This window comes from Fusarium sambucinum, chromosome III (genome assembly GCF_050947815.1).
Source record: "Fusarium sambucinum isolate potato_lamoka chromosome III, whole genome shotgun sequence".
In the NCBI taxonomy this organism is placed as follows: Eukaryota; Fungi; Ascomycota; class Sordariomycetes; order Hypocreales; family Nectriaceae; genus Fusarium; species Fusarium sambucinum.
The window spans coordinates 16,659-39,248 of NC_139292.1; the positions used below are offsets into that span (position 1 = coordinate 16,659).

Genomic DNA, 22,590 nt, shown 5'->3' on the forward strand with positions numbered 1-22,590 from the left:
TTTCTATATTATATACTAATAGCCTATTATATAGTCCTAATAACTTTAACTCTATTTTACTATATTATAAGCCTTATATTATATTTAAAATCCTAGGACTAAGGGATAATAAGATTTTAATAGTAGAAGTAATAATATAATTATTAAAAGCTTATAACTAGCTTATAGGTTTTCTTTATATTAAATCTTAGATATACTTATCCCTAATAGTATTAGAGTTTATTAATTTAACTATAATATTTAAAGATAATTTAAGTAAGTTAAAAAAGCTTAAGTAAAAATATAACTTAAATAGGTTCTTTAAGTATATACTGCTTAAGCTAAAGTAATAGTAAAAGAAGTTAAAGGTTAATAGCTTAATAGCTTAATAAATTCTAATTAATTAAGTTTATCTAAGAGATTTCTTTTATAATACTATAGCAGTTAATATTATATATTTATATATCTTAAATAAGAAATACTTATAAGTTATAATACCTATAATTTAATTAACTTATATCTAGACTATTTATAACTTTTAATTATTATATATATAATTTAATTATTCTTTTAGCTATAGTTCCCTGCTTACTTATTATTAGAGCTAATTTTATAATTATTAATATAGTTATTAAGTACTTATCTATAATTAGTTATTATAAAAAGGAACTTTACCCTATTAAGTATTAACTAAGTTATAAAAGAATATTAAAGTCTTTTATTTAGCCCTTTAATATAGCTAGAGTAAGTTTTAAATCCAGTTTATAATTAATATAAATATTTTCATTAATAACTTTATAGGAGGTAATTACTTTTACGCTAGCCTAATTGCATAAGGATTACTAATATAATCTTATTATTTAATGTTTAAATTCTATATATTAGCTACCTAAAGGAGAGAGGCATTAGCGGTTAATTTAATACCTTATAATTAGTAGCGGGAACCGGGCAGTATCTATATCCCTAGGGAGTGCATATATATAGTTAAGTATAGAAGCAGGTCCTGGGAGTTATAAAATTGTGCTATCTACCTAGGATTAATCTTTCTTATAGAAGTTCTATAAGCCTCTCTTTAAGTCAGTTAAGGTAGTCCGAGATTTTAATGACAATGCTACCGACGTCGACTATGAAAAGCTTTACGATAATTATAAAATTTATAACAAAGATGATAAAGCCGCAATCTGGGTTCTGACCCAGGAGGAGATAAATAATAAATTAAGTATAGGTCCTTGACGAGAAAGACCCTTGAACGTTGCTCTTTTCTCAGCATCCGGATTTTTATTCATTCGTTATCCTCTTAAGCTCTTTAATCTCAGTCCCTGGTCTCATGGATAAAGAGTGCCGAAAAATAATCATGTTACCCAAATGTTGGGTAGACTGGTAAGCAAACTACATCCGACAGTGATAGAGTCAAACTTGGGCCTCGAGGGAAAACATACGAAACAGCCCGCCGGTGCTAGCAGTGTCGGCATGTGACTTTGACATCTAAGCCTACGGTGAGATTGTATTGTGGTAACTAAAAGATAATTGCAGCGCTAAGTCAGTTCCTCAGCCCTTTTATTGCTCTTCTTCCTTGAACACGTCATACTTGTACTGTGAACCGACGTGATCACTACGCAAACCAGCCTGACCCGCGCCATAGACCCTCTCACGCAAAGTATACTCCCCTCCACTAGGAACCTCATGATATAACCCTCTTCGTCGAAGCTCAGGAACCAAGAGCTCCACAAGATCCTCAAAAGTGCCAGGAGTTGTGACATATCCAATGTTGAAACCATCCAGGTCGCCCTCCTTGATCCAACGCTCCATCTCATCAGCAACCTTCTGAGGATTTCCAACCGCAACTGGTCCAAGTCCTCCAATAGCTGCTTTCTCTGCGATCACCCTAGGTGTCCACTTTGGAATGTCCTGACTCGTCACAGTAAATGCATCGAGAAGGCTTTGGACTCTATGGTGCTCAAGTGAGTCTGCAGAAGTGAGTTCCTGATCAAGCGGGACTCGCGACAGGTCGATGCCTGTCCAGCCGCTGACGAGCACCAAACCGCCAATAGTAGAGGCATACTTCTTAAGCTCGTCCAGTTTCTCCTGCGCTTCTTCATCGGTACGGCCGATAATGGGAGTGAATGTTGCAAAGAACTTTAGAGACTGAGGATCTCTGCCTAGCTTAGCAGCCTGTTCTCGAATGGCTTGGATTTTGGGCCTCAGAATTGCTGGTGAATGGGACGAGACAAAGATACCTTCGGCATGAGATGCAGCAAAAGTTTGGCCGGCTGACGAGGTGCCAGCTTGAAAGAGGAGAGGCGTTCGTTGAGGCGATGGGTCGACAATATGACGAGTATCCAAGTCGAAGAACTTTCCATGGTGATGGATAGTTCGGATCTTATCCGGATCTGCGTAGCTGTCATTCTCTGGATCAGGGGAGATAGCGTCGTCAGCCCAGGACCCTTCCCAGAGTCTGTATTCAGGTCAGTGGGCGGTTGATAGCCATGGAACTAAGAAGGCTCACTTATAGAGAACGCGTAGATACTCATCAGCCTGCTCATATCTCTCATCATGTGCGATGGGACTGTCCAGTCCAATTGCTTTGAAAGCTGCTTTCTTCCAGCTCGTAACGATATTCCAGCCTTGAAGTCACTGTCAGAACCAGGAACAGCTCGTACGAATGTCAGACTCACCAATCCTTCCCCGTGTGAAATGATCAAGCGACGAAAAGCGTTTGGCAAGGAGAAACGGCGGCTCAAACGAAGTTGAAGCAGTGATGGCAAACCCCAAATTCTTCGTCACGGCTGCCATAGCACTGATCGGGATAGTTGGATCAGTCATCGGCCATTGGGCAGCGCGACGAATGCAGTTATCGAGCTTTCCCTCATAAGTGTCATATCCGCCGTATGTGTCTGCAAGAAAGAGTGCGTTGATGCCTCCCTTTTCAAGCAGCTTAGCGAGGTCGATCCAATACTGAAGATCTCGCTTGGTTGCTGACTTGTCCACTGGGTTCTGCAGAAAGTTAGTTGCGTATCGTTAAGCTTCTATTAAAATACTTGCCTTCCATTGGCCGGGAGAAAGATGTCCAATGGTCGACATGTCAAATGCATTGATAATGATTTTCTTCTTGGGCTCATTGTTGCTTGCATTGACAGCACTACTGTTTGCGGGTTGAGTGGACGCCATAATAGCTATTGAATAGTTGGCTTAATTGTACTAGATGATGTTGTTCTGTCAATCTGCAAGATCTAGCAATAATGGTAGATGTTTTTCTAGGCCAGATGGATAGTTGAATCCTTATCAATACAGTCGCGGCATTATGACATTATATCATCCTGGTTCAACATTTTGCGAGGGGTAATCCCGCAAAACCAATCACGCCTTCAATAGTAGCTGGAAGCTGGTGTAGTCAGTTTCTGAGACTCTTGCGTGATCCCGATAACGGATATTACGCTGGAGGCATGATTCCTGCAGTTGTTGTTTTTGGCGTTTCAGGAAAACGATTTCCCGGCCGTTCACATATCGTCTCGACTACAGGTCATATTTACGGGATTAGCGAAAACTCGACGGCCGACGATCCACTAGACGGCACGGAAAGATAAGTTTGATGGAGGGGCTTCTCAAAGTCTAATCGATGCAGTGAGGACGGTATATCACGAAACATAGGGCTCCAAGAGCAACCTTATTCTCACACAACGGAAAGATAAGTCTTAATTTGGAACACAAGAGACAGAACGGTTGCGGTTAGCCCAAATTGGTTGCTAATCTCAAGGATTGACTTGCGACATAGCAGCACGCAATCAACCCCGCTTGTTAGAGCATATCTTAACTCTGGTACTGGGCCCAATAAGCCCTTATATCTAAAACATGCATCTTTTAATATTAATCTATTAAACAATTACATGATCCAAATTTTTGTTCTATTCCATAGTTGCCTAGAAAGGAAATTCTTCTAAATGTCAATTTCACATCTAGATGTGACTTGCAAATTGAAAAAAAAAAAAAAAACTAAGCAAACCATTGTGAATCCAGGTTTGACAAGTAATGTAATTTGTTAATCTGTACCACTTCCTTATCTATTCTTTCCCAAAATCGGCCGTCGCATCAACGTGACGTCAAATCATGCAATACGCCAAAGTAGCACTAGTTCTACGCGAGGCGATAAAGAACGCAAACCTAATGTAGTGGCGTTTCAAACGGGTCTCTCCAGGCTCGTGCTTCAGTTCGCATATCTTTAAAGTGTCTACCCTGCCGATCCTACGAGCTTGTGCAGTTCTTTTCCACGAACACTTCTGTCAAAATGCCTGTCGTTGAAAACAAGAAGAAGTGGTACCATATACAATGGTACTCCGACACCGATACCCCAGAAGAGCGCAAGTTCATCACCAAACTTGATCTCCTCATTGTCCCCTACGCGGTAATTGCATATTGGGTCAAGTATATCGATCAGTCCAACTTGAGTATGTCACAGGACTTATCTCCACCAACCTTCATCCGCTAACAATGCATAGACAATGCCTATGTTGCTGGTCTCAAGGAGGACCTCGGTTTTAAAGGCAATGAACTCGTCCAACTCCAGACATTTTACATCATCGGCGCTGTTACCGGCCAGATCCCCTTCTTTTTCCTTCTCACATACATCCCCATCCACTGGCTCCTACCATTTCTTGATGTCGCTTGGGGCGTCTTTACTCTTTTGCAATACCGAGTCACGAGCTTCGCCGAGCTAGCAACTTATCGATTCCTTGTCGGATGGTTTGAAGCTGCATTCTTCCCAATCATGCACTACCTCTTCGGCTCTTGGTATAAAGGAAACGAAATTGCCCGACGAGGTGGTATCTTCTATGTTGGCCTATCTCTTGGAACTCTTACAGCTAGCCTTATCCAAGCTGGGGCTTCCGCTCGACTTGATGGTGTGCATGGCTTGGAAGGATGGCGTTGGATGTACATCATCTGCTCACTCATCACCATCCCCGTCGGCCTCTTCGGCTTTCTCATTATCCCTGGCACGCCGGATCAACCAAACCGTCGAGTCTTGAATCAACATGATATCGATGTCGGAGAGAAAAGACTCAAACGTGCAGGACACCAATCTCATGGCAAAATGCAATGGGTTCATCTGAAGAAGGTACTTCTCAGTCCTCAATTTTGGGGAATTATTGCTGTTGATATACTCTTTTGGAACGCTGGTATCCACAGCAGCTCTGGATCATTCCTCTTGTGGATCAAGAGTTTGGAACGGTATTCGAAAGCAAAGGTCAATGAGCTAGGTACTATCGCACCGGCCCTTGGTATCTTCTACACGTTGTTCGTTTGTTTTGCATCAGATCTGGTCCTTGGTCCTGCGTGGGCTATCACAGTGTCGACTGTCTGGAACGCTCTTGGCCTTATTATCCTCACTATATGGAATGTTCCAGAGTCAGCACTTTGGTTCGCATATTCAACCATTTACGCATCAGTCGCTTTGTCTAGTGTTCTCCATGGCTGGGTCAATACGCAACTTCGAGCATCTCCAGCTGAACGATCTTTTACATTGGTCTTGATCAACGCCATTTCCCAATCTACAACAGCTTGGACTCCTTTGCTTGTCTTCCCTACGGTTGAGGGCCCCCGGTTTCCGAAAGGTTACCCATTCGCTTTGGGATGCGCGATTGGTCTTCTCATTGCTACGCATGCCCTTCATTTGTGGTTGAAACATCGAGAGTAAGTCAAAAGGCCCTTATATCAATTTAATATCTGACAGTTTGCAGTCCACAAGCAGAGAGACCTAGTCAGATTCTTTCAGAGGAAAGTGGTAACCTGACAGAAGAAAGTACTAACCCGACAGAAGAAGGAGGTGTCCAAACACAAAAGGCTGTTGATTCAAAATCCACATCTATTAACTAAACAGCTGCAATATTGAGTTAGGTGTACGATATTGCCGTCAAGTCAGGTTATTAGATGTACTAGTTCTATTCGTTTATCTATATTAATACTTTACATAAAGTTTACAAATTATCAAGCAACTTACCCACTAAATATTTCTTCGTGAGTATAACATGGTTTTCGAGCAGCAGTCAGACTATCGCTGGCGGGCCACTGGTAGTTAGCCAAAGATCGTGGAATTAACCGGTCTCGCTCCTCCATTTCACTATTTGCTTAAAATGAGCGTGGTAGAGTAACTGTAGCTCCCACTTTCTGAGGTCTTTATGCTCCCAGTGAGAACATTGATCAGGTCTATAGAGACGATGAAACTGATATAACTGCAAGTCTGCTGGAGGCAACTGAACTAATGTTATACGGAATGTGAGTGGGCGCCGCATTAGAGAGTCCAGTAATAGTGGTCTAGCTTTAAGTTTTGCATGCTATCGTGGTTACAATTGTAGTTAATTATATTGTCTGCTATACCGGTTAGCCTGCGCTCTAGACTGTTAAGTCTTTAGGGACTTGGCTAAGCTTCAACTTCAGTTTGCGCTGCTTGGCTAATAGGAGCGATAATGAGTTATTAGATTAACCTTCTGACTGTACTCCACAGTACTTCAGCTCTCGGGCCTCCATGACATCAGTGGCTCCCCGCGGCATATATCAACGACGCGTAAATCCACCTGTGCCAGCTCCCTTCTTCTCTTCACTATCAATCAAACACTGCATTACAATACATCACATCACATCCCACTACACCTAATTACGATATGAGCAACAACGTCAAGGAGGTCAATGGCACACTTGTGACCAATACCGATGTAGGCGTCCAATGTACACTCCGAGATATTATTCCACATGACTGACGTTGGAAAGGTCGCGCCCCCAAGTGACTGGACAAACAATTACGAAGACATGGGCGGGGATATGCAATGGGGCGAAGATGGCGATGTAGCCCAGCTGACCCAAGGATATGGTCTCGAAGGCACGGTCAAGCCCCTCTTTGCCATGCAATCTTACACTGGAGAGGCTATATCCCTTTTCGAGCTCGGCAGCAGCCACTACCTCTACAACGCCATCGAGGGATCTCTGTACCAGATCCATACACCCAATGACCTTCAGTCTATTGTGACTACGATTGACGACCCGGACAAGGGTATGGCTGCGCTTGAAATTGAGGCCCTCTAGATGGATCTACAGGTTATGGGGCTAGCTGGGGTACATGTGGATATTTGATGAATCAGATAATCAATGAGGAACACGGTGGTATTCTGTGGCTGGCTGAATAAAGTGACAGGGAACTTGCAGACAAATATTAAGCTAGTAGTTATTATGCATTTATCCACAATATGCACCAGATCGAGTGTTATAAAGGTAATGCCGAGAATGCAACCGCGACTGGTGGCCACTAGTGGCTTTGTGGCTATGTCTAGAGTGCGGACGTCCGTTAGGCATGTTGAGCAATAACTTCCCGGAATGGAAACACGCAATCAGCTGACGAATCAGGTCTCAAATAGGATTAGTCAGACATGCGGTTTTTGAAATGGGAAGATGGAATGAGTGGTTTGCAAAACATTGGAAGAGTATAACAAGCTCAATCTATATTATCCCAGTAGCTCAACACAGCTTGATTTTAGAATTCGACATATATATAATCTTAAAACTCAATGAGATTGCAGTATTAAAGCGAAACTAATTGGAAATGTTAATCTCAGGAGAGCTTGTCTAGTACCGTCTAAAATACCCTATACCAGACGATTATCGTTGTCTTCTAAGCGGTGGATACCTCTTACGTGGAGTATCACGTGCTGCCACAAGACCTTATACCGAGTTTCGAGCTTCTTGGTTTGAACCCCGCCCCTAGAAATGAATAGAGAATTATCCGTTTTCTACCATTTAACCTGATATGCATGCATTATATACTACCCTCCTTGTAGTGCACCTTGTTGAGATTTTTGTTTTAATTGACTGTAAATCATCGCAACTTTATAGAGTAGTCAATTAAGTATGTTTTTTTCCTTTATGCAAGAACTTACAGATTTCTTCTCCCGTCGTTGCCCTCGTCATCCTGTGGTGATTGGTGCTTGGAAGTTTTACGAGGGAACCAACTACATGTTGTCATCCCACGCCGACATGAAGATCATCAACCACGTAAGCTTGGACCTACCCATGAGTCGTGCACCTGAACCTGTCAGCCTGCCAATATCTCCGATGAAACGTCGGGTGAGGCGGGGCAGTGAGACGGGTCAATGCGGCTATGTGACAGGGTTCTTTTGATGTCTTTTCAGTGGGATGTCGTGTAACGAAGTACGGGAGGAATTGTAGACTCCATAAATTCAGTATTTTTTGTTCCATGCTTTCATCATTTACAACACTATTTCATCCTCGAAACCAACTCTGAATAAGTCAAAAGCCTACTTCACAATGGACAACCTTCGTGAAGTCCTGCTCAGTCATTCTCCAAAAGGCATATCTGAACACACTTTGTTAGAGAGCATGTCTCGGGATGAAGAAGATGTACGCCAATCCGTTGCCAGAGGAGAATTCGAAGAACTTCGAGGCATGGCACGTTATAATCGAACTTGGAACATGAGCAACCGTTACTGCAACATTGGTGATGGTATCGACTCTCTCGAAGGCAATCTTCATTCAATCTGGCACGTTTATTACCAACTGAGCCGACATGCGTCTCATGAAGCGGCCGAACATGACCGACTTGTTCTTGACATCGTCAGAATCCAAGGACTTGGTCCTTTGACCAGGCCCGTGTCGGGTCCCTATGGGATCGATATCGCTCGAACAACTCAAGGTACACTGTGGAACGATCTCCCCTTCTTGGTCTCTGATATGACCAAATTCTGGATCGATAATTGCGCAACACTCTCAGGTGCCCATCGCCTCAATTTTGCCTCATTCTTGGCCAAGTTGGCATCGACACGTGTTAGAAATGACAAAATGTGTCAGATTGCCCTCGTTCTCTTCCGCACTACCTTCGAAGACGCCCGAGATCTTGGCACGTCTGGGGAGTCAGATGATGAAGATAAAAAACGGGTCATCAAGGATCTCAAAATTGCCCACTTGCTTCCGTCAGCTTCAGTGTGGATCAAAGAAGCGGGATACAACATCGTTCAGCTGTCAGATGTGTCATGGAATGATTGTGCGAGCACTATTGGGCATGGGGGTTCTATGTTTGTCCAGTCAGATCTTGGGAAACGATCCCCCAATGGGTTTACGCCCTGGCGATGGATGTACTGGCTCAAGCGCTTGCATGAGATCCGGGATAAGGCGAAGGAAGCCAATGATAATCGCCTCGAAGAGTATGCCACTGACGCGATTGACACAATGGTATCCAATGTGGGGGAGCGGAACTCGGAGATTCTGAGGGGGTTTCAGAACGGTGGTGAGGATCTACAACAGGATCAGCATCTGTCTTGCTTGAAGGATTTGATCAAGGGATAGATAGATGCCAATGTCAACCAGTCGCCTCCCAAGAACGCTCTCGCTTTTTTCAAGTATTTTACGTATCTTAACTATCAGGACTTATCTTCTTATCTAACGTTTATGAACCCATTCATGGCAACGCAAGACTAAACCTTAATGCGTATCAGATGGTATTGAACTAATTAAACTCGAGGTGAAGCACTCATTTTAGGGAATAGGAGACTAGTTATAGCAATCATCCTTGCAAAGCATTGTCGACCTACTTTCATCCGTAATATCCAACATCGTTCTCAGTAACCATTTCAAAATGTAATAGTGAATTGCTTCGCGTATGTCACCCGTATCTAGTAATGAATACTCATGTCAGCTTCGTAAACGATTAACATATCAACAGACATATGTAAGTTGCATCTTTGACGGTTCGGATCGTCGGCATGAGTTTATAACCCGCTGTCCGTGCTTTAAAATCCGAGTAAGCTTACTCGCGGAGAGGTCCGAGCCCTATACATTCCCTGCAACGGAGATCCCTTGACAGAAAGAGTAATCCCCGAAACTTCTCCTGCCGTTTTGGTAGCAATATGATGTGTTTTCAGACAATTAGGCGGCTTCGCCGAGGCTCAGTTGCCAAAAAGGAACTGCCGTCCATTGTGACAGTGATATGGGTTTGAGTAAGCTGCATGGGAACCTTTAGTGCTTACTTCAAATGTCGGCAGTTGGATTTGGGTTTCCTGTAGTATCATTTGGACGTGGAATAGTGACAGGATGTATCTGAGGATGTAATACTTTCGCATTCTCTGTTGTACTATTGGTTTAGGCTTTTTCATAGCAGTGCACTTCGTTTTGCAATACAAGACCTGCTCAAAAGAATGTATACAAGAAACTATTGGCTGAACATACACGGCCTCAAAACCTGACGGTCAACTAGAAGGTGATTTAGACAACGACATGAAACCTACTATGCAACTAGTTTGGAATTGTGTTAGCCATGAGCGAATGGATATTTTGAACCTGACAGTATTGTCTCTCTACAAGAGGTTAGTTGCAAACACTGAGCGATGACTGATCTTCATCAACTCCACTCAGCTTGCTTACTTGCGCAAAGCATCGTCGTCTTCGTATATCAATCAGTCAGCTCATTTCATACGGTTGAGCCAATGAGAGGATGTGCCAAGTGAACGAAAAGCGCAACGATAGTCATCCAATATAGTCATCTTGTGGTCCTCCAGGTTATGTGTTAGTCCTAGGATCTGTTGCATTGCATACAGAGCAACTGAGACCCTTCCGTGATAACCAGCAAAGCATTGTGAAAAGAGAGATCAAGAATTCTCCGTTGTTGTTGCGAGGCAAGAATTTTTATAAGAACGAGTCCATGCCGCCACCAAGGTGAAGAATCAAACCAGATCAACCAGTATCACTCAGACATTCACATCAAGTTCCTAACCTGTGAAGCTCAAGAAGTCATCACTCTACATTCTTCAACATGCAGTTCTCAACTATCCTCCCTCTCTTCATTGCCGCCATGGGCGTAGTAGCTACTCCTATCGACGCTCCCGCTCAAGAACTTGACGCCAGAGGCAACCTGTTCCCTCGTCTGGAGTACTGGGGAGTGAGTTCATTCTCTTATGTCCTAGAGAAATACTGACTAACGGAATTCTAGAGCTGCACCAAGTCTGACAACCGATGCAAGTACAAGAACGACAAGGGCAACAGCGTTCTTCAGAACTGCCCCTCGTTTGATAACAAAAAGGTATACCTTAATACATCCTTAACCAGTACCCATACTAAACTGTCCAGTGTACGAAGGACGGCAACAGCTGCAAGTGGGACAGTGCCAAGAAAGAACTCACCTGCTACTAGATTTTTCGTCACTATGCATTGAGCGCCTTTCTCCTGTGGTGGTTCTCGAGGCCAACTTGTTCGCACACGATTTGGGTTAAGGCATATCAGGTTTCTGACAGATGATTGGAAGAAAGCTCCGGCTTCGTTCCAAAGGACCATTATCTGCAGCACACTCTTTTGTATTTAGCTAGATATGTTACTGATCAGAATGTGGATTTCCCTATCTCTTATAACTCGGATCTCCTGCATGTGATGTTTAACTATAAATTATGAATTGAAGTCTTTACAAGGTGGAATGATTAAAAACCTTCCAGTAAGGACCTATTCACTATCTAAGTTTGTCTGTGTTTACACTTACGCCCGGCGACTTCGTAATTGGGGATTTTGTTGTCGTGCCTTCATGGTGCTGGCCGAGGACGCCAAGAAACAAAAGGATTTGCGAAATGTGCTGGTGCACGTAAGGTGGAAACATTGCTTAAGAAGAAATAGTTGTCAGGGCAGACGTGATTTCAGACAGCGCGGGATTGTCCAAATATTGTTATTGATAATACATCGATTATTTCCAAGCATTCTTGAGTGAGATTTCTCTGATGGGCCTTGACAACCACAACAAACCAATTGACCTAACAGATAGGAAACGCATGAGAAAACTGAATAGGCAATCAACTTCCCCTAGGTGGGAGCAGAGAGATAGGGATCGTCGGTTCAGCTACCAAAGTCAGCTAGGTTGTGATCCTTCGGAGAGCCAAGTCCCTGTGCACCCAATACAAAACGCTGATCCAAGCGCCAAGTCAGCTTATACGCGAATGCCCAGGAGTATACAAAGCAAGGGAGACACGGCATGTTAATAAGAGGCCATGCTTCCCTCTTGAGTTCTTGTCGGTCAAAAAACAAAGAACTTCGGTATTTTCAACCATACAAAGAATGCTATTCTCTACCTTACTCATCCTTCTAACCTGCTGTCTAACAGCGGCAACCCCGACTCAATCATTCCATGAGCGATCCACCGAACAACATGGAGATGTAGTTTACAACAATTACTACCACGCAGCAACTCGGTCTAAACTATCCTTCGTCAAAAACTCGGGAATATGCGAAACCACACCTGGTGTCAATCAGTATTCAGGCTACCTCTCCGTCGGGGAAGATGCAAATATGTGGTTTTGGTTCTTTGAGTCCAGAAACGAGCCTCGTACAGCTCCTCTGGTAAGCTGGTTTGGTGGTGGACCAGGCAATTCAGCGCAGTATGGCATGTTTACTCAAAACGGACCTTGTGAGATTTTGAACAACAGCACTGAGCCCTCCTTGAGAGAGTTCAGTCTCAATAACCACGCCAATGTACTTTACATTGATCAGCCGATTGGTACTGGCTTCTCCTATGGTGATGGCGGAAATGTCAATTCAACGAAAGATTGCTCGCCCTACGTTTGGAAGTTTCTCCAGTTGTGGTTCGGGGCATTTACCGAGTATGAAAACCGGCAACTTTCTGTGTTCACTGAATCCTATGGTGGACATACCGGTCCAGAAATCGTCAATTACATCCTTGATAAGAACCAGCAAATCAAGGCTGGAGAGATCAGTGGCGACATAATCGACATCAAGGCTCTCAGCGCCAGCAATGCCTGGTTCGATGCCCGGATTCAAGAAAAAGCCAATATCGACTTCGCGCTTGACAACTCATACAGACCTCTTATCAACGAGTCATTGCACAAAGAACTCTTGACCAAGTACAATACTGAAGTCATCCCAAGTCTAGAAAAGTGTGATGGGACTGGAACCGCTGAAGATTGCTTTGCTGCGTATCTGAGCTACTGGACAGGGCTAGATCAACCTATCCTGGCCTCAGCGCTCGACATATCCGATGACTTTATCATGGCCGACATCCAACCTGGCGGTGTTCGTCCTCCTATGAACCATGTGGAGTATCTACAAAGAGCCGATGTGCAGAAAGCAGTTGGTGCCAGGATCAACTACACTGACAATGGAGGTGCAGTTGCTATTCGCACATCAGGCGATGGTAAGTCTATTCGCACAATCTACTAGTATTTAATATGATTAACCTCTATGATAGATGCCAAATCATTCCTAGATGAACTCTCACGCATTGTTCGGGATGGCGTTCAAGTTCTTATCTGGGCTGGAGATTCCGACTACGTCTGCAACTGGCTTGGAACCAAAAGAGTCGCAGATACAGTGGACTGGCCCAAAAAGGAAATATTTTTCCAAACAGAACTTCAGCCGTATACCGTAGACGGCGTCCAAAAGGCGACCTTCAAGTCCGTGGAGAATCTACACTTCGTAAGAGTTTTCAATGCCGGTCATAACGTTGGTTGGTATCGTAAGTACAAATTCCAACAAATAAGAGCCTTGACTCACCTTGATTAGAGCCCGACACTTCACAACAACTCATCACACAATTCATATCAGGAAAAGGTCTTTCTTCGACGTAAATAGGATTCCTCTAGACAAGATATCTTAGACATAGCGTTACAGAGTTTTTAGGAGTATACTAAATAAAGGTTAGAAGTTTTTAAACTTTTAGTAATAGATAAGTTCTGACTTTCTGTGACTTCGTAAATCTGTCGTCATCACTGGACACCATGACTAAAGGTAAGATGGTTAGAAATCATCGAGTCGGTGTTAGTCGGTGTGATGGTCCCATTGGTTCCCGGCTCAGGTGAGAGATCTACCATTGTATCTCAGCGAAGGCTCTTTACCGTTCGCGACTTGGATACCGAACAGTTCATGCCTTATTTCAAGATGCTAGAGTACAATACAAGGACGTCGCTTGTATACCAGACAACGTTCTCACGATTGGGGAGGCTCCTTTCCCTACTTCCGAATTTTTAATTGAAATGGCCCCCCACGACACTACCATGGCACAAATTCAAGAGGTCCGTAATAAGCTTATTGGCTCATGGTCTCTTATTTCCAGCCGAACAGAGCTTTACGACAGCCCGGGTGCTAAACCAACTATTCTGTACACCATCGGGAAAGATGCACACGGAATCATCATGTTCTCTCCCGATGGATACGTCTCCACACAACTTATGAGACCTGGAGCCATCAAGTGGGAAAGCAACAATTTACTGGACGGCACTGCCGAGGAACTGGGAGATGCAACTAGGCACTTCTTGGCTTACGCTGGCACGTTTGATGTTGCGGCCAGAGGAGACGAAACATTGATATACATCAGCGTGGCCCTTTGTTCTTTTCCAAACTGGCTAGGCGATAGACAAGAAAGAGTCGTCAGACTAGAGGGTGAGGTCTTGAAACTGACACCCCCATCGTTTATTATGCAAGTAGGTTTTCAGTTCGAAAGGCAATAATTTTCGAGTACATCAAGCTAATCAATTCATTCCTATTCTGCAGGGAAAGATAGCTCAGTCAATATTTGAATGGAAGAAGATGGGCAATAGGAATGATTTAGATTGAGGGGGGTTTATTCATAGTCGAATGTAAGCCATTGTACATTTCAATGCTTGTGAATTTCACAGGGCTTTATTCTGATATATAGTTTGTGATTGATAAGGCAGCCTTGTGGCCTTGTTTGAAACGCTTTTTTATACATTGTTGAACTACAGATACCGTACTGACAAGGGCATACTTCTTGGATAACTCGACATCACATACACTTTCAATTCAGCACTCACATATTCGCCACACTCCCTTTTCATGTACGTTAATAGAAGATATTGCTGTTTCAATTAAAGATAGATATTGATATTATTTGGATAGTCTAAATTTAGAAAGTGGCAAAAGAAGGCGTGTAGATCTGAGCCAATACATGTATCTATTTAGACATTTGAACCTTGTCTTTCAATGTGTGACACCGAGTGAATATGAGAAACTCTTCAACGACTATAAGTAGGCCACAGAAATATAAGAAATATTTGGTTCTCTGTGAATAGTACCTCGACTACCTGAGGAACGCCACCCTCACTTCTCCCCTAGGAAATAATGTGATCTCAGTGACCATTCGGGGTCGATTCTGCATGTACCTCTCCACAAGCTCGGGCTCGCCTGTTCTTCTGAGCCATGCATTTGCTTGCTTTTCAGCCGTCCCAACTTCATCCATCTGCAGCTCGAGTCGACTAAAACGTTGGAAAAGTCGGACCAAAGTATAGCTCATCTCTATCAACACCAGTTGCTGGCCGAGGCAAAAGCGAGGGCCGCCGTGAAATGGTACAAATGCCCATGGTTTTGGAAACCAATTGTTCCACCTTTTCGGACACCATTTATCAGCCGGAGGAAAACCCTCCGGGACAGTGGAATATGCCTCTGGATTTATATCTGATTTTTTAGACAGTTAGGCTTGGTTGAATTGAATGAACCGAAAAAGGTATACTGACGCAAAAGGTGATTGGAATAGATAATAACTGTTCCTTTGAGTACGCCGATAGGATCGTTCCCAAGTGGTCCTCCACCTCGGGGTAGTGAGATATCTTTCAGGCAAGCGCAAGTGTTGAGCGGAACTGGAGGATAGAGGCGAAGTGTTTCGTTGATGATGTTGGACAGTATTCTCATATGCTTCAGGGTCTTGTATCCGGGTCCACTGTTGAGACCGATTTGGGCGTCAATTTCCTGACGCAGATCCCTGACGACATCCGGGTGCCGTGCCAACTCGTAGAGCATCCAGGTGAATGCCATGGCTGTATTATCACGGCCGGCGAACAAGGAGGTAAGTACTTCGTCGCGCAGGAAGCGACGGTTGGTGGAAACCTCGGCGGACGCGCGAAGTAAGTTGAAGCCGGGATCTTTCTTGTGAGGCGTTTCTCCAGCTTCTTCCGCTTTGATTTCGTTGACGGTTTCCATGATGATAGGGTCCATGAAGGATTCAATTTAGTCCAAATCTGCCTGATACCGGCTTCTCGGCACGAGAAACTTGAAAGGCTTTGATCTCTCTCTCTGTATCTTCCAGTGTCGGAGTCGCTCAAAGCTCTCTGCAAATCTGTTCAAAGGTTTCTTCAATGTATCTAGATCTACGCCGAGCGTGAAGTCGGCGGAGACATCCAAAGTAAACCTTAGAAACAAGTCTTTTATTTCCACTGTTTGACCGTCCGTATCCAGTAGTGGAAGGAGATTTTGCACATGGCGTTCGAAGCACTCCAGGGCACTGATGCGCTCCCGATTAAACACTGGCCGAAGTCGTGTACGGGCTTCATGCCAGGCCTGACCATCTGAATTGAAGATGCCTGATTCCGAAAGCCTTGTTAACGGATGCCATTAATTATAAGGAAGTAGACCATACTGTGCCCGAGCATGTCAACCCAGTCATCTCTGAACTTCTTTCCCTTCCCGAAATCATGAAACTGTGTTGCGAGTATCGCCTTTACGTTTTCCTGATTCGCTGTGATGATAATTCTTTGGCCTGCTATTGTAGCCTCAGCAGTGTAAGGACTTTCATTGCTTTTACATAAACGCATAAAAGTGTCGTTCCAGAACTTAAGAGTCTCATCGCTGGTCACGGCGCTGCGGAAATCAACGAGGAATGATAGGTCTGCACCGCCTTGTCAGCAACTCATCAAGACACAGAAGGGTCCTTCTTCTTGTGCTGTGCATACCTAATGGAAGCCATCCTCCATATTGAGGTGCTCGACCTCCGTGTTGTTTGATTTTGGCTTCGTTACAAACATGGACAACATAGCCACGTGCCAGCAACAGCCCTACCACAACAAAGAAGAGCCATAACCAAGGTGGGTTGTAGAACAGGCGAATTGCACCAGAACAAATTGTGGAAAACATATCTTCAAGGTACACTACTCACACTATTCAGATGAAGTACGGTCTGTCACAAAGGGGGAAATGATCATATAGATAGAACCAAGATTTGCTTCCCCCTTCTAGATAGATGTCCAACTGACCCGAAGATTCATGCTGCCTGACAATGTTGGGAAATAATCTACCGGTCAAATTTCATCCAATACCGTACATTGAACCGTCTGGGTGCAAATCGGATGCAGAACTGTGGCACTTAGTCGGTGTTATTCGGTGTCGTTCAATGATTTGGCCACAATACGAAGAGGCATGTGCAGTCCAGCCTGTGAGCAATCTGAAGGGGGTATTTCCTTTTTGTGGACATCAAGTGGGCAGGGTGGGAGCGACTTCTTGATACTTTACAGCAAGTGGCGGCTTTGTATTTGTCTAGTGGTGATGACTGCAGATTTACATAAAGTGCGTACACTTTATGTATCGCTGTGAAACGTCACTCCTTACGATAACTCTGCCATAACCTGCCACATGTACAGCCTCTTTTTACGCCAGCCAAGAAATCCCCAAGCCGCCAGAAACGCCTCTGTTGGCATTATGGCTTTGGCTTCTGGTTTCTGCCAAAACATTCAAATGGGTAAAGTGTGCATCAAGGTTTCAAATAATGAGTTTAATTGAGGTCTGATTGAATGTCTTTATTGACAAACAAAAGTTAATAGAAGAGTTGTGCCAAACATTAACTACAGAGAGGGAGCTCATTCATGCGAGCCAAGTCAGGCCGGGGCGGTGCGGTGCGCTGTCCTCTGACAGTTGAGATGACTCCCATTGGATGTTCCGGTCACACTCGGTCTTACTTGTTGGCTGGGAAAACTGCCCTGCCGGCCTTCTTACTTGCCTCAAGGGCAGTCGAGAGCGCAAATTGCGTCGAAACTCCGTCGATGCGATGAACGCTGTTGATGTTCTTGACTAGAGTGATCTGGTAGCAGGTCGCAGAGCCTTGACGGGAGGCGATGGTGGCTGATGCGAGGAAATACTTCCAGATCTGGGCATCTGATTAGTTGCAGCTGCTACGACGGAAAACATTCAACTGACCTTGAACAATCTCAGTCCGTACTTGGCCGTGACGTCGGCTTCATTCGTCAGCCAGTTCCGGTACCAACGCCAAATTGTGGCCGAGTAGTGAACGCCAATGGTGTCCACGCTGAGCATCATTAGCACGTCTTCTTCACGTGTTGGATTCATCAACTGAGGCCTGCTGCTCACCTTTTGACTTCCCAGCCAGCCCTTTCGCAAAACCCGATGTAATACGCAAGTGGAGTAGATGCGTCTGCGCCTGGGAAAACATATTTGTTCATGAACAAGCCCCAAACCAGATCCTCATACTGCCAAGCTTGTCGGATGCCTGCAATCTGGAGATGCATGACGCCGTCATCCTCCAGCATATCGCGACACTGTCGAAGAAAGTTAGTAATCTTGAAAATGCCGACATGCTCGGCCATCTCCAGGCAAGTAATCTTGTTGTATTTGGCTTTAGGTATGTCGCGATAGTCCATGCAGTGAATTTGAGAGTCCGATACGCCAGCTCTGCGCAGGGATTCGTTCCCCCACTTAGTTTGGTTACGTCCGAGAGTGATTCCCGTCACTTTTGCGCCATAATTGACACTAGCAAACTTGGCAAACGTGCCCCAACCGCAACCAATATCCAACAAGGTTTCGCCAGGCTTCAGGGCAATCTTCTCGCACACGATGGCAAGCTTGTTGTCCTGTAGCTGTTCGAGAGACTCCTCCTTGGTCACATCGGAGATGATGCCGGATGTATAGACCATTCGCGGACCCAAGAACCAAGCGTAGAAGTCATCACCACGATCATAGTGGTCTCGCACTTGATCTTCATCCTGAGACCGGCTATGGACGAGAACGTCGGTAGCAAAGTTGACAATGATGAATCGAAATAGCTGCCATGTCAAACGGAAAGACGCCCAGTCATGACGGTACTCAAGCACTTCGAGGACGTCGCCATTAAAGTCTGCATCACCGTCGAAATATTTGCGCATGAACGTTTCCATCGGAACCTTGTTCCGTCCTCGGTACTTGAACCGATCTTCTTCCTTATGAAAAGTCAAGTAATGTTCCACAGGAAGACCTGGGCACTTGACTCTTTCGTTCGTGCGCGGGGCTGTGGCAGAGGTGATGGCCCAGAAGGTGATCAGAATCGGAAGAGTCGTGATGAGGGCGAAGAACACCGTGGTCTTGAACCCGCCACCCAACTTCCATGCCGTGCATGTCGGGACAAGAATCAAGAGGGAAATCAAGAGCCCGTTCGAGAAGGTCTCGTTACCAGGGCCATCGGCGGGCAGTGGAGGGTTATTGATCGCGGGAGACTTGAATAAATGAGCATCTGAACAGGAAGCGATACCATGGGGGACATAGTACTGACCGTGGTGATTTTGACGCCGCAGTCATGATCAATCTTGAGTGTTGCGGGCGCAGCCTTGGGCGTGGCCTTGAATGGGAAGTCTGGTCCTATTTCATCCATGATGAGATTGCGCTTGGAACCTATGCCGACGATGGAATTCTGTAGATTGTAGCTAGGAAGCATAGAACAGGAGGATGTGAGATTGAAAGAAGGGAAGACAAGCTCTCGAATTTAATATATCTCCCGAGGGAAGTGCGTGAGCCAAAACCTTATGTTAGGGCAAGGTCAGGGAGAGAGACGAAAAGGTCCCGTGTGACCATTAGAGTCATGGTGCTTAAAAAGTGTAATTCAAGATGGAGACCGTGCTATCAGGGGTGATGCGTGAGCGTAATATTAACCCTATGTGTCGTTTTTTTAAGCTTCCACTATTGTGTATATGTGCAAGTAACAGGCCTAGAGTTGGACCTTTTCTCCCTCGGTCAAGTACTCACCCCAGGACAGCCTGCAGTCTTCCTGATGGATTTGGAAGCTCCATTTCTCGCCAATATCACCGAAAAGCGGTTCAACTCCTTCAAACGTACTCTTTTTTCGGTTCAGGACGTCCCCTTTTGCTGGGTCACCGGGGCCTGCCAGATCGGTTGTAAGAACCCAGACTACGCGCTTGTCAACGGGATGGCCAGGAGCATCCGACAAGAGACCGGTATTGATTTGGTGACGTTCGAACTGGAGGTATTCGACGAAAGTGCATGGAGAGCACTGTCTGACCTTCTCGAGACGTTCCCGTCGCGAGTGACAGACAGCGAGGTTGATACTAACTTTGAGTCGGAGTATGCTTTCCATGCCGGCACGATTCAGGTCGGCCGAATGCACTGGATCAATGTCAACAGCGAACTTCAAGACAAAGGAACCGAATGCCGAATGGAGAGTCTGGTCATTAAAAAACCTGGAATTATTCGAACCCTTCACTGGAAACAGAAGACGTCGCCGGTCTTGGAGGCGGAGGATTGGGTACAGGTGGACACTCCAGCTGTCGGGCTCAATTTCAAGGTAACAGACACCCAGCGAAGACATGACAAGGTATATCATTTCTGACATTCAAAATAGGACGTCCTGATTGCCATGGGCATTGTTGAGGCCATCAATAACGGTTTAGCTGCCAGCGACTTTGGTTTCGAGGGCGCCGGCGTTGTCACTCGGGTTGGATCCGGTGTTCAGCACCTTGTTGTTGGCGATCGGGTTGCTTTCAGTTCCACGGGCTACTTTTCTACGTCACAGACCATACCTGAGATCTATTGTACCAATATCCCCGAGTCTGTGACCTTCGAAGAGGCGGCGACGATGCTATGCGTCTTTGGCACCGCCATGTACGGATTGGTGGACCTGGCGAGGTTGGAGGCAGAACAGGTAAGATTTGATGTCTCTACGACTCAAACAGACACTAGCTAAACACAATCTGTTTTAATTCATTCGGCCTGTGGTGGGGTTGGACAAGCCGCCATTCAGATAGCCAAGATGATCGGAGCAGAGGTTCGCACTCATTCCAAATCAAAGGATTTCTAAAAAGACAGCTCACTAACCTTTCGCGCTTTAGATTTTCTGTACTGTGGGCAGTGAGGAGAAGGTCGAGTACCTGACGAGTGTTTTTGGTATTCCCAGAGACCACATCTTTAACTCCAGAGACAGTTCTTTCCGGCAGGGGATCCTGAAAACAACTTACGGCCGAGGTGTCGATGTGGTTCTCAACTCGCTCTCGGGGGAGCTGCTTCACGAGTCGTGGAATTGCGTTGCCAAGTTTGGCAAAATGGTCGAAATCGGAAAGAGGGACTTCATCGGCAAGGCCGAGTTGGAGATGGACCGCTTCGAGAATAACCGAACATTCGTGGGCCTCGACCACACGGAGCTTTGGGCGTATAAACCTGAGGTGGCAAGCAGAGTCCTGAACAAAGTCATGGAGCTCTGCGAGCAGGGAAAGCTTGGGCCCATCAGACCAATCAATACATTCGAGGCCGCGAAAGTTGAGCAGGCGTTCCGGTACATGAAAAAGGGCCAGCATATAGGCAAGATCGTTGTCACAGTCCCGGAGAGCCAAGCAACTCATGCGCCCGAGGCAGAACAGGCACGCCGAGAGTTGAGTCTTCGAGGTGACTGGACCTACGTGTTTGCAGGTGGACTGGGTGGATTGGGCTAGTCCATTGCTACGTATCTGGCAGAAAAGGGAGCGCGCCATCTCCTATTTTTCTCCAGGTCGGCCACCCAGTTTGCTGAATCCAACCCAGCCTTCTTTGATGATCTGGAAAGCTTGTGTTGCTCGACCCAAGTCGTTAGTGGGAGCATTAACAACCGGGCGGACGTTGAGAGGGCCGTGGCCTCGGCGACTAACCCCGTCGCCGGCGTTTTACAGGCTGCAATGGTTTTACAGGTATGTTCCAAACAAAAATTTAACCCTAAACCTCTCGGAGCGAAATGCTGACCTCAAGACAGGATGCAAACTTTGTCGACATGAAGTTCGATGCATGGCAGACAGCAGTCCTTCCGACGGTGCTGGGAACGCGGAACTTCGAGGAGGCGTTGAAGAAGCAAGAGGAGCCGCTTAGCTTTTTCTTCCTCTTCAGTTCCGTGTCAGGAACAGCGAGACCAATTGGGCAAGCCAATTACGCAGCAGGCAACACATTCATGGATGCCTACGTCCAGTATCGGCATGGCCAAGGCCTGGCTTGCTCAACTTTAGCAATCGGCATTATGGAAGACGTTGGTTTGCTTTCCAGAGAGAGACACCTTCTTGAGGCGTTGCGTGCCAAATCACTGCACTTCTTACATGAGCAGGACCTCCTTGACACCCTGGAGCTTATGTTGGGTCCACGAGCGTCTCCTACAAACAGCACTTCTGAAAGGAGCACAACTGCCGAAGAGAAGAATGACGAATACACCAGGCTCACCAGGGGTTACATCAATTACAGCCATGTCGTCGTTGGCCTACGCTCAAAGCTGCCCCTCCTCTCGCCCATGAACCGCACGGGCTGGGAAAAAAGCCCAAGTTTGCTGGTGTACCGCAATATTGAAAACCGCGACGAGATCAAATCTGGCCCCGCCACAGAGGGTGGCCTGAAAGAGTTCCTTTCGTTGTGTGGAAAGACACCAGAGTTGCTCGAGGCCGATGCGACAGCTAACTTCCTGGCCCATGAGACTGGGGCCACTCTGTTCAACTTCATGATGCGAAGCGACGAGGAGCCCGACCTGACGGTGTCGCTGGCAAGCCCCGGTGTCGAGAAGCTAGCTCAGAAGTATAAGCAATAGTTATAATTAAATTAATACTGGCTAGACTT

At 45.5% G+C, this 22,590-nt stretch overlaps 10 protein-coding genes across 10 annotated transcripts; 7 read left to right on the top strand and 3 right to left on the bottom strand.

Moving 5' to 3' along the window:
- Positions 1 to 1,536: 1,536 nt before the first annotated feature.
- On the bottom strand, positions 1,537 to 3,147 carry FSST1_010153 (luciferase-like domain-containing protein; the record flags this gene model as incomplete). Its single annotated transcript, XM_083233157.1, has 4 exons — positions 1,537 to 2,434; positions 2,486 to 2,603; positions 2,655 to 2,973; positions 3,022 to 3,147. The coding sequence occupies 4 exons, from the start codon at positions 3,145 to 3,147 to the stop codon at positions 1,537 to 1,539; spliced, it is 1,461 nt and encodes a 486-aa protein (XP_083079849.1).
- Positions 3,148 to 4,261: 1,114 nt separating this feature from the next.
- On the top strand, positions 4,262 to 5,847 carry FSST1_010154 (major facilitator superfamily domain-containing protein; the record flags this gene model as incomplete). The annotated part of the gene is made up of 3 exons (XM_083233158.1): positions 4,262 to 4,421; positions 4,473 to 5,664; positions 5,712 to 5,847. 3 exons carry the CDS (start codon positions 4,262 to 4,264, stop codon positions 5,845 to 5,847), a joined length of 1,488 nt encoding a protein of 495 aa, XP_083079850.1.
- A 785-nt stretch (positions 5,848 to 6,632) lies between these two features.
- On the top strand, positions 6,633 to 7,050 carry FSST1_010155 (uncharacterized protein; the record flags this gene model as incomplete). The annotated part of the gene is made up of 2 exons (XM_083223724.1): positions 6,633 to 6,683; positions 6,739 to 7,050. The coding sequence occupies 2 exons, from the start codon at positions 6,633 to 6,635 to the stop codon at positions 7,048 to 7,050; spliced, it is 363 nt and encodes a 120-aa protein (XP_083079851.1).
- A 1,236-nt stretch (positions 7,051 to 8,286) lies between these two features.
- On the top strand, positions 8,287 to 9,321 carry FSST1_010156 (DUF3632 domain-containing protein; the record flags this gene model as incomplete). The annotated part of the gene is made up of 1 exon (XM_083233159.1): positions 8,287 to 9,321. One exon carries the CDS (start codon positions 8,287 to 8,289, stop codon positions 9,319 to 9,321), a length of 1,035 nt encoding a protein of 344 aa, XP_083079852.1.
- A 1,462-nt stretch (positions 9,322 to 10,783) lies between these two features.
- On the top strand, positions 10,784 to 11,160 carry FSST1_010157 (uncharacterized protein; the record flags this gene model as incomplete). Its single annotated transcript, XM_083233160.1, has 3 exons — positions 10,784 to 10,909; positions 10,961 to 11,050; positions 11,098 to 11,160. The coding sequence occupies 3 exons, from the start codon at positions 10,784 to 10,786 to the stop codon at positions 11,158 to 11,160; spliced, it is 279 nt and encodes a 92-aa protein (XP_083079853.1).
- A 1,137-nt stretch (positions 11,161 to 12,297) lies between these two features.
- On the top strand, positions 12,298 to 13,592 carry FSST1_010158 (uncharacterized protein; the record flags this gene model as incomplete). The annotated part of the gene is made up of 3 exons (XM_083233161.1): positions 12,298 to 13,159; positions 13,214 to 13,480; positions 13,528 to 13,592. 3 exons carry the CDS (start codon positions 12,298 to 12,300, stop codon positions 13,590 to 13,592), a joined length of 1,194 nt encoding a protein of 397 aa, XP_083079854.1.
- Positions 13,593 to 13,997: 405 nt separating this feature from the next.
- FSST1_010159 (uncharacterized protein) lies at positions 13,998 to 14,471 on the top strand (the record flags this gene model as incomplete). Its single annotated transcript, XM_083233162.1, has 1 exon — positions 13,998 to 14,471. The coding sequence occupies one exon, from the start codon at positions 13,998 to 14,000 to the stop codon at positions 14,469 to 14,471; it is 474 nt and encodes a 157-aa protein (XP_083079855.1).
- A 590-nt stretch (positions 14,472 to 15,061) lies between these two features.
- FSST1_010160 (uncharacterized protein) lies at positions 15,062 to 15,957 on the bottom strand (the record flags this gene model as incomplete). Its single annotated transcript, XM_083233163.1, has 2 exons — positions 15,062 to 15,435; positions 15,495 to 15,957. The coding sequence occupies 2 exons, from the start codon at positions 15,955 to 15,957 to the stop codon at positions 15,062 to 15,064; spliced, it is 837 nt and encodes a 278-aa protein (XP_083079856.1).
- A 1,744-nt stretch (positions 15,958 to 17,701) lies between these two features.
- FSST1_010161 (uncharacterized protein) lies at positions 17,702 to 19,387 on the bottom strand (the record flags this gene model as incomplete). The annotated part of the gene is made up of 4 exons (XM_083233165.1): positions 17,702 to 17,893; positions 17,944 to 18,052; positions 18,115 to 19,232; positions 19,289 to 19,387. The coding sequence occupies 4 exons, from the start codon at positions 19,385 to 19,387 to the stop codon at positions 17,702 to 17,704; spliced, it is 1,518 nt and encodes a 505-aa protein (XP_083079857.1).
- Positions 19,388 to 19,620: 233 nt separating this feature from the next.
- On the top strand, positions 19,621 to 22,561 carry FSST1_010162 (MDR/SDR family oxidoreductase; the record flags this gene model as incomplete). The annotated part of the gene is made up of 7 exons (XM_083233166.1): positions 19,621 to 19,648; positions 19,719 to 20,314; positions 20,372 to 20,671; positions 20,771 to 20,794; positions 20,859 to 21,408; positions 21,478 to 21,686; positions 21,749 to 22,561. 7 exons carry the CDS (start codon positions 19,621 to 19,623, stop codon positions 22,559 to 22,561), a joined length of 2,520 nt encoding a protein of 839 aa, XP_083079858.1.
- Positions 22,562 to 22,590: the final 29 nt, after the last annotated feature.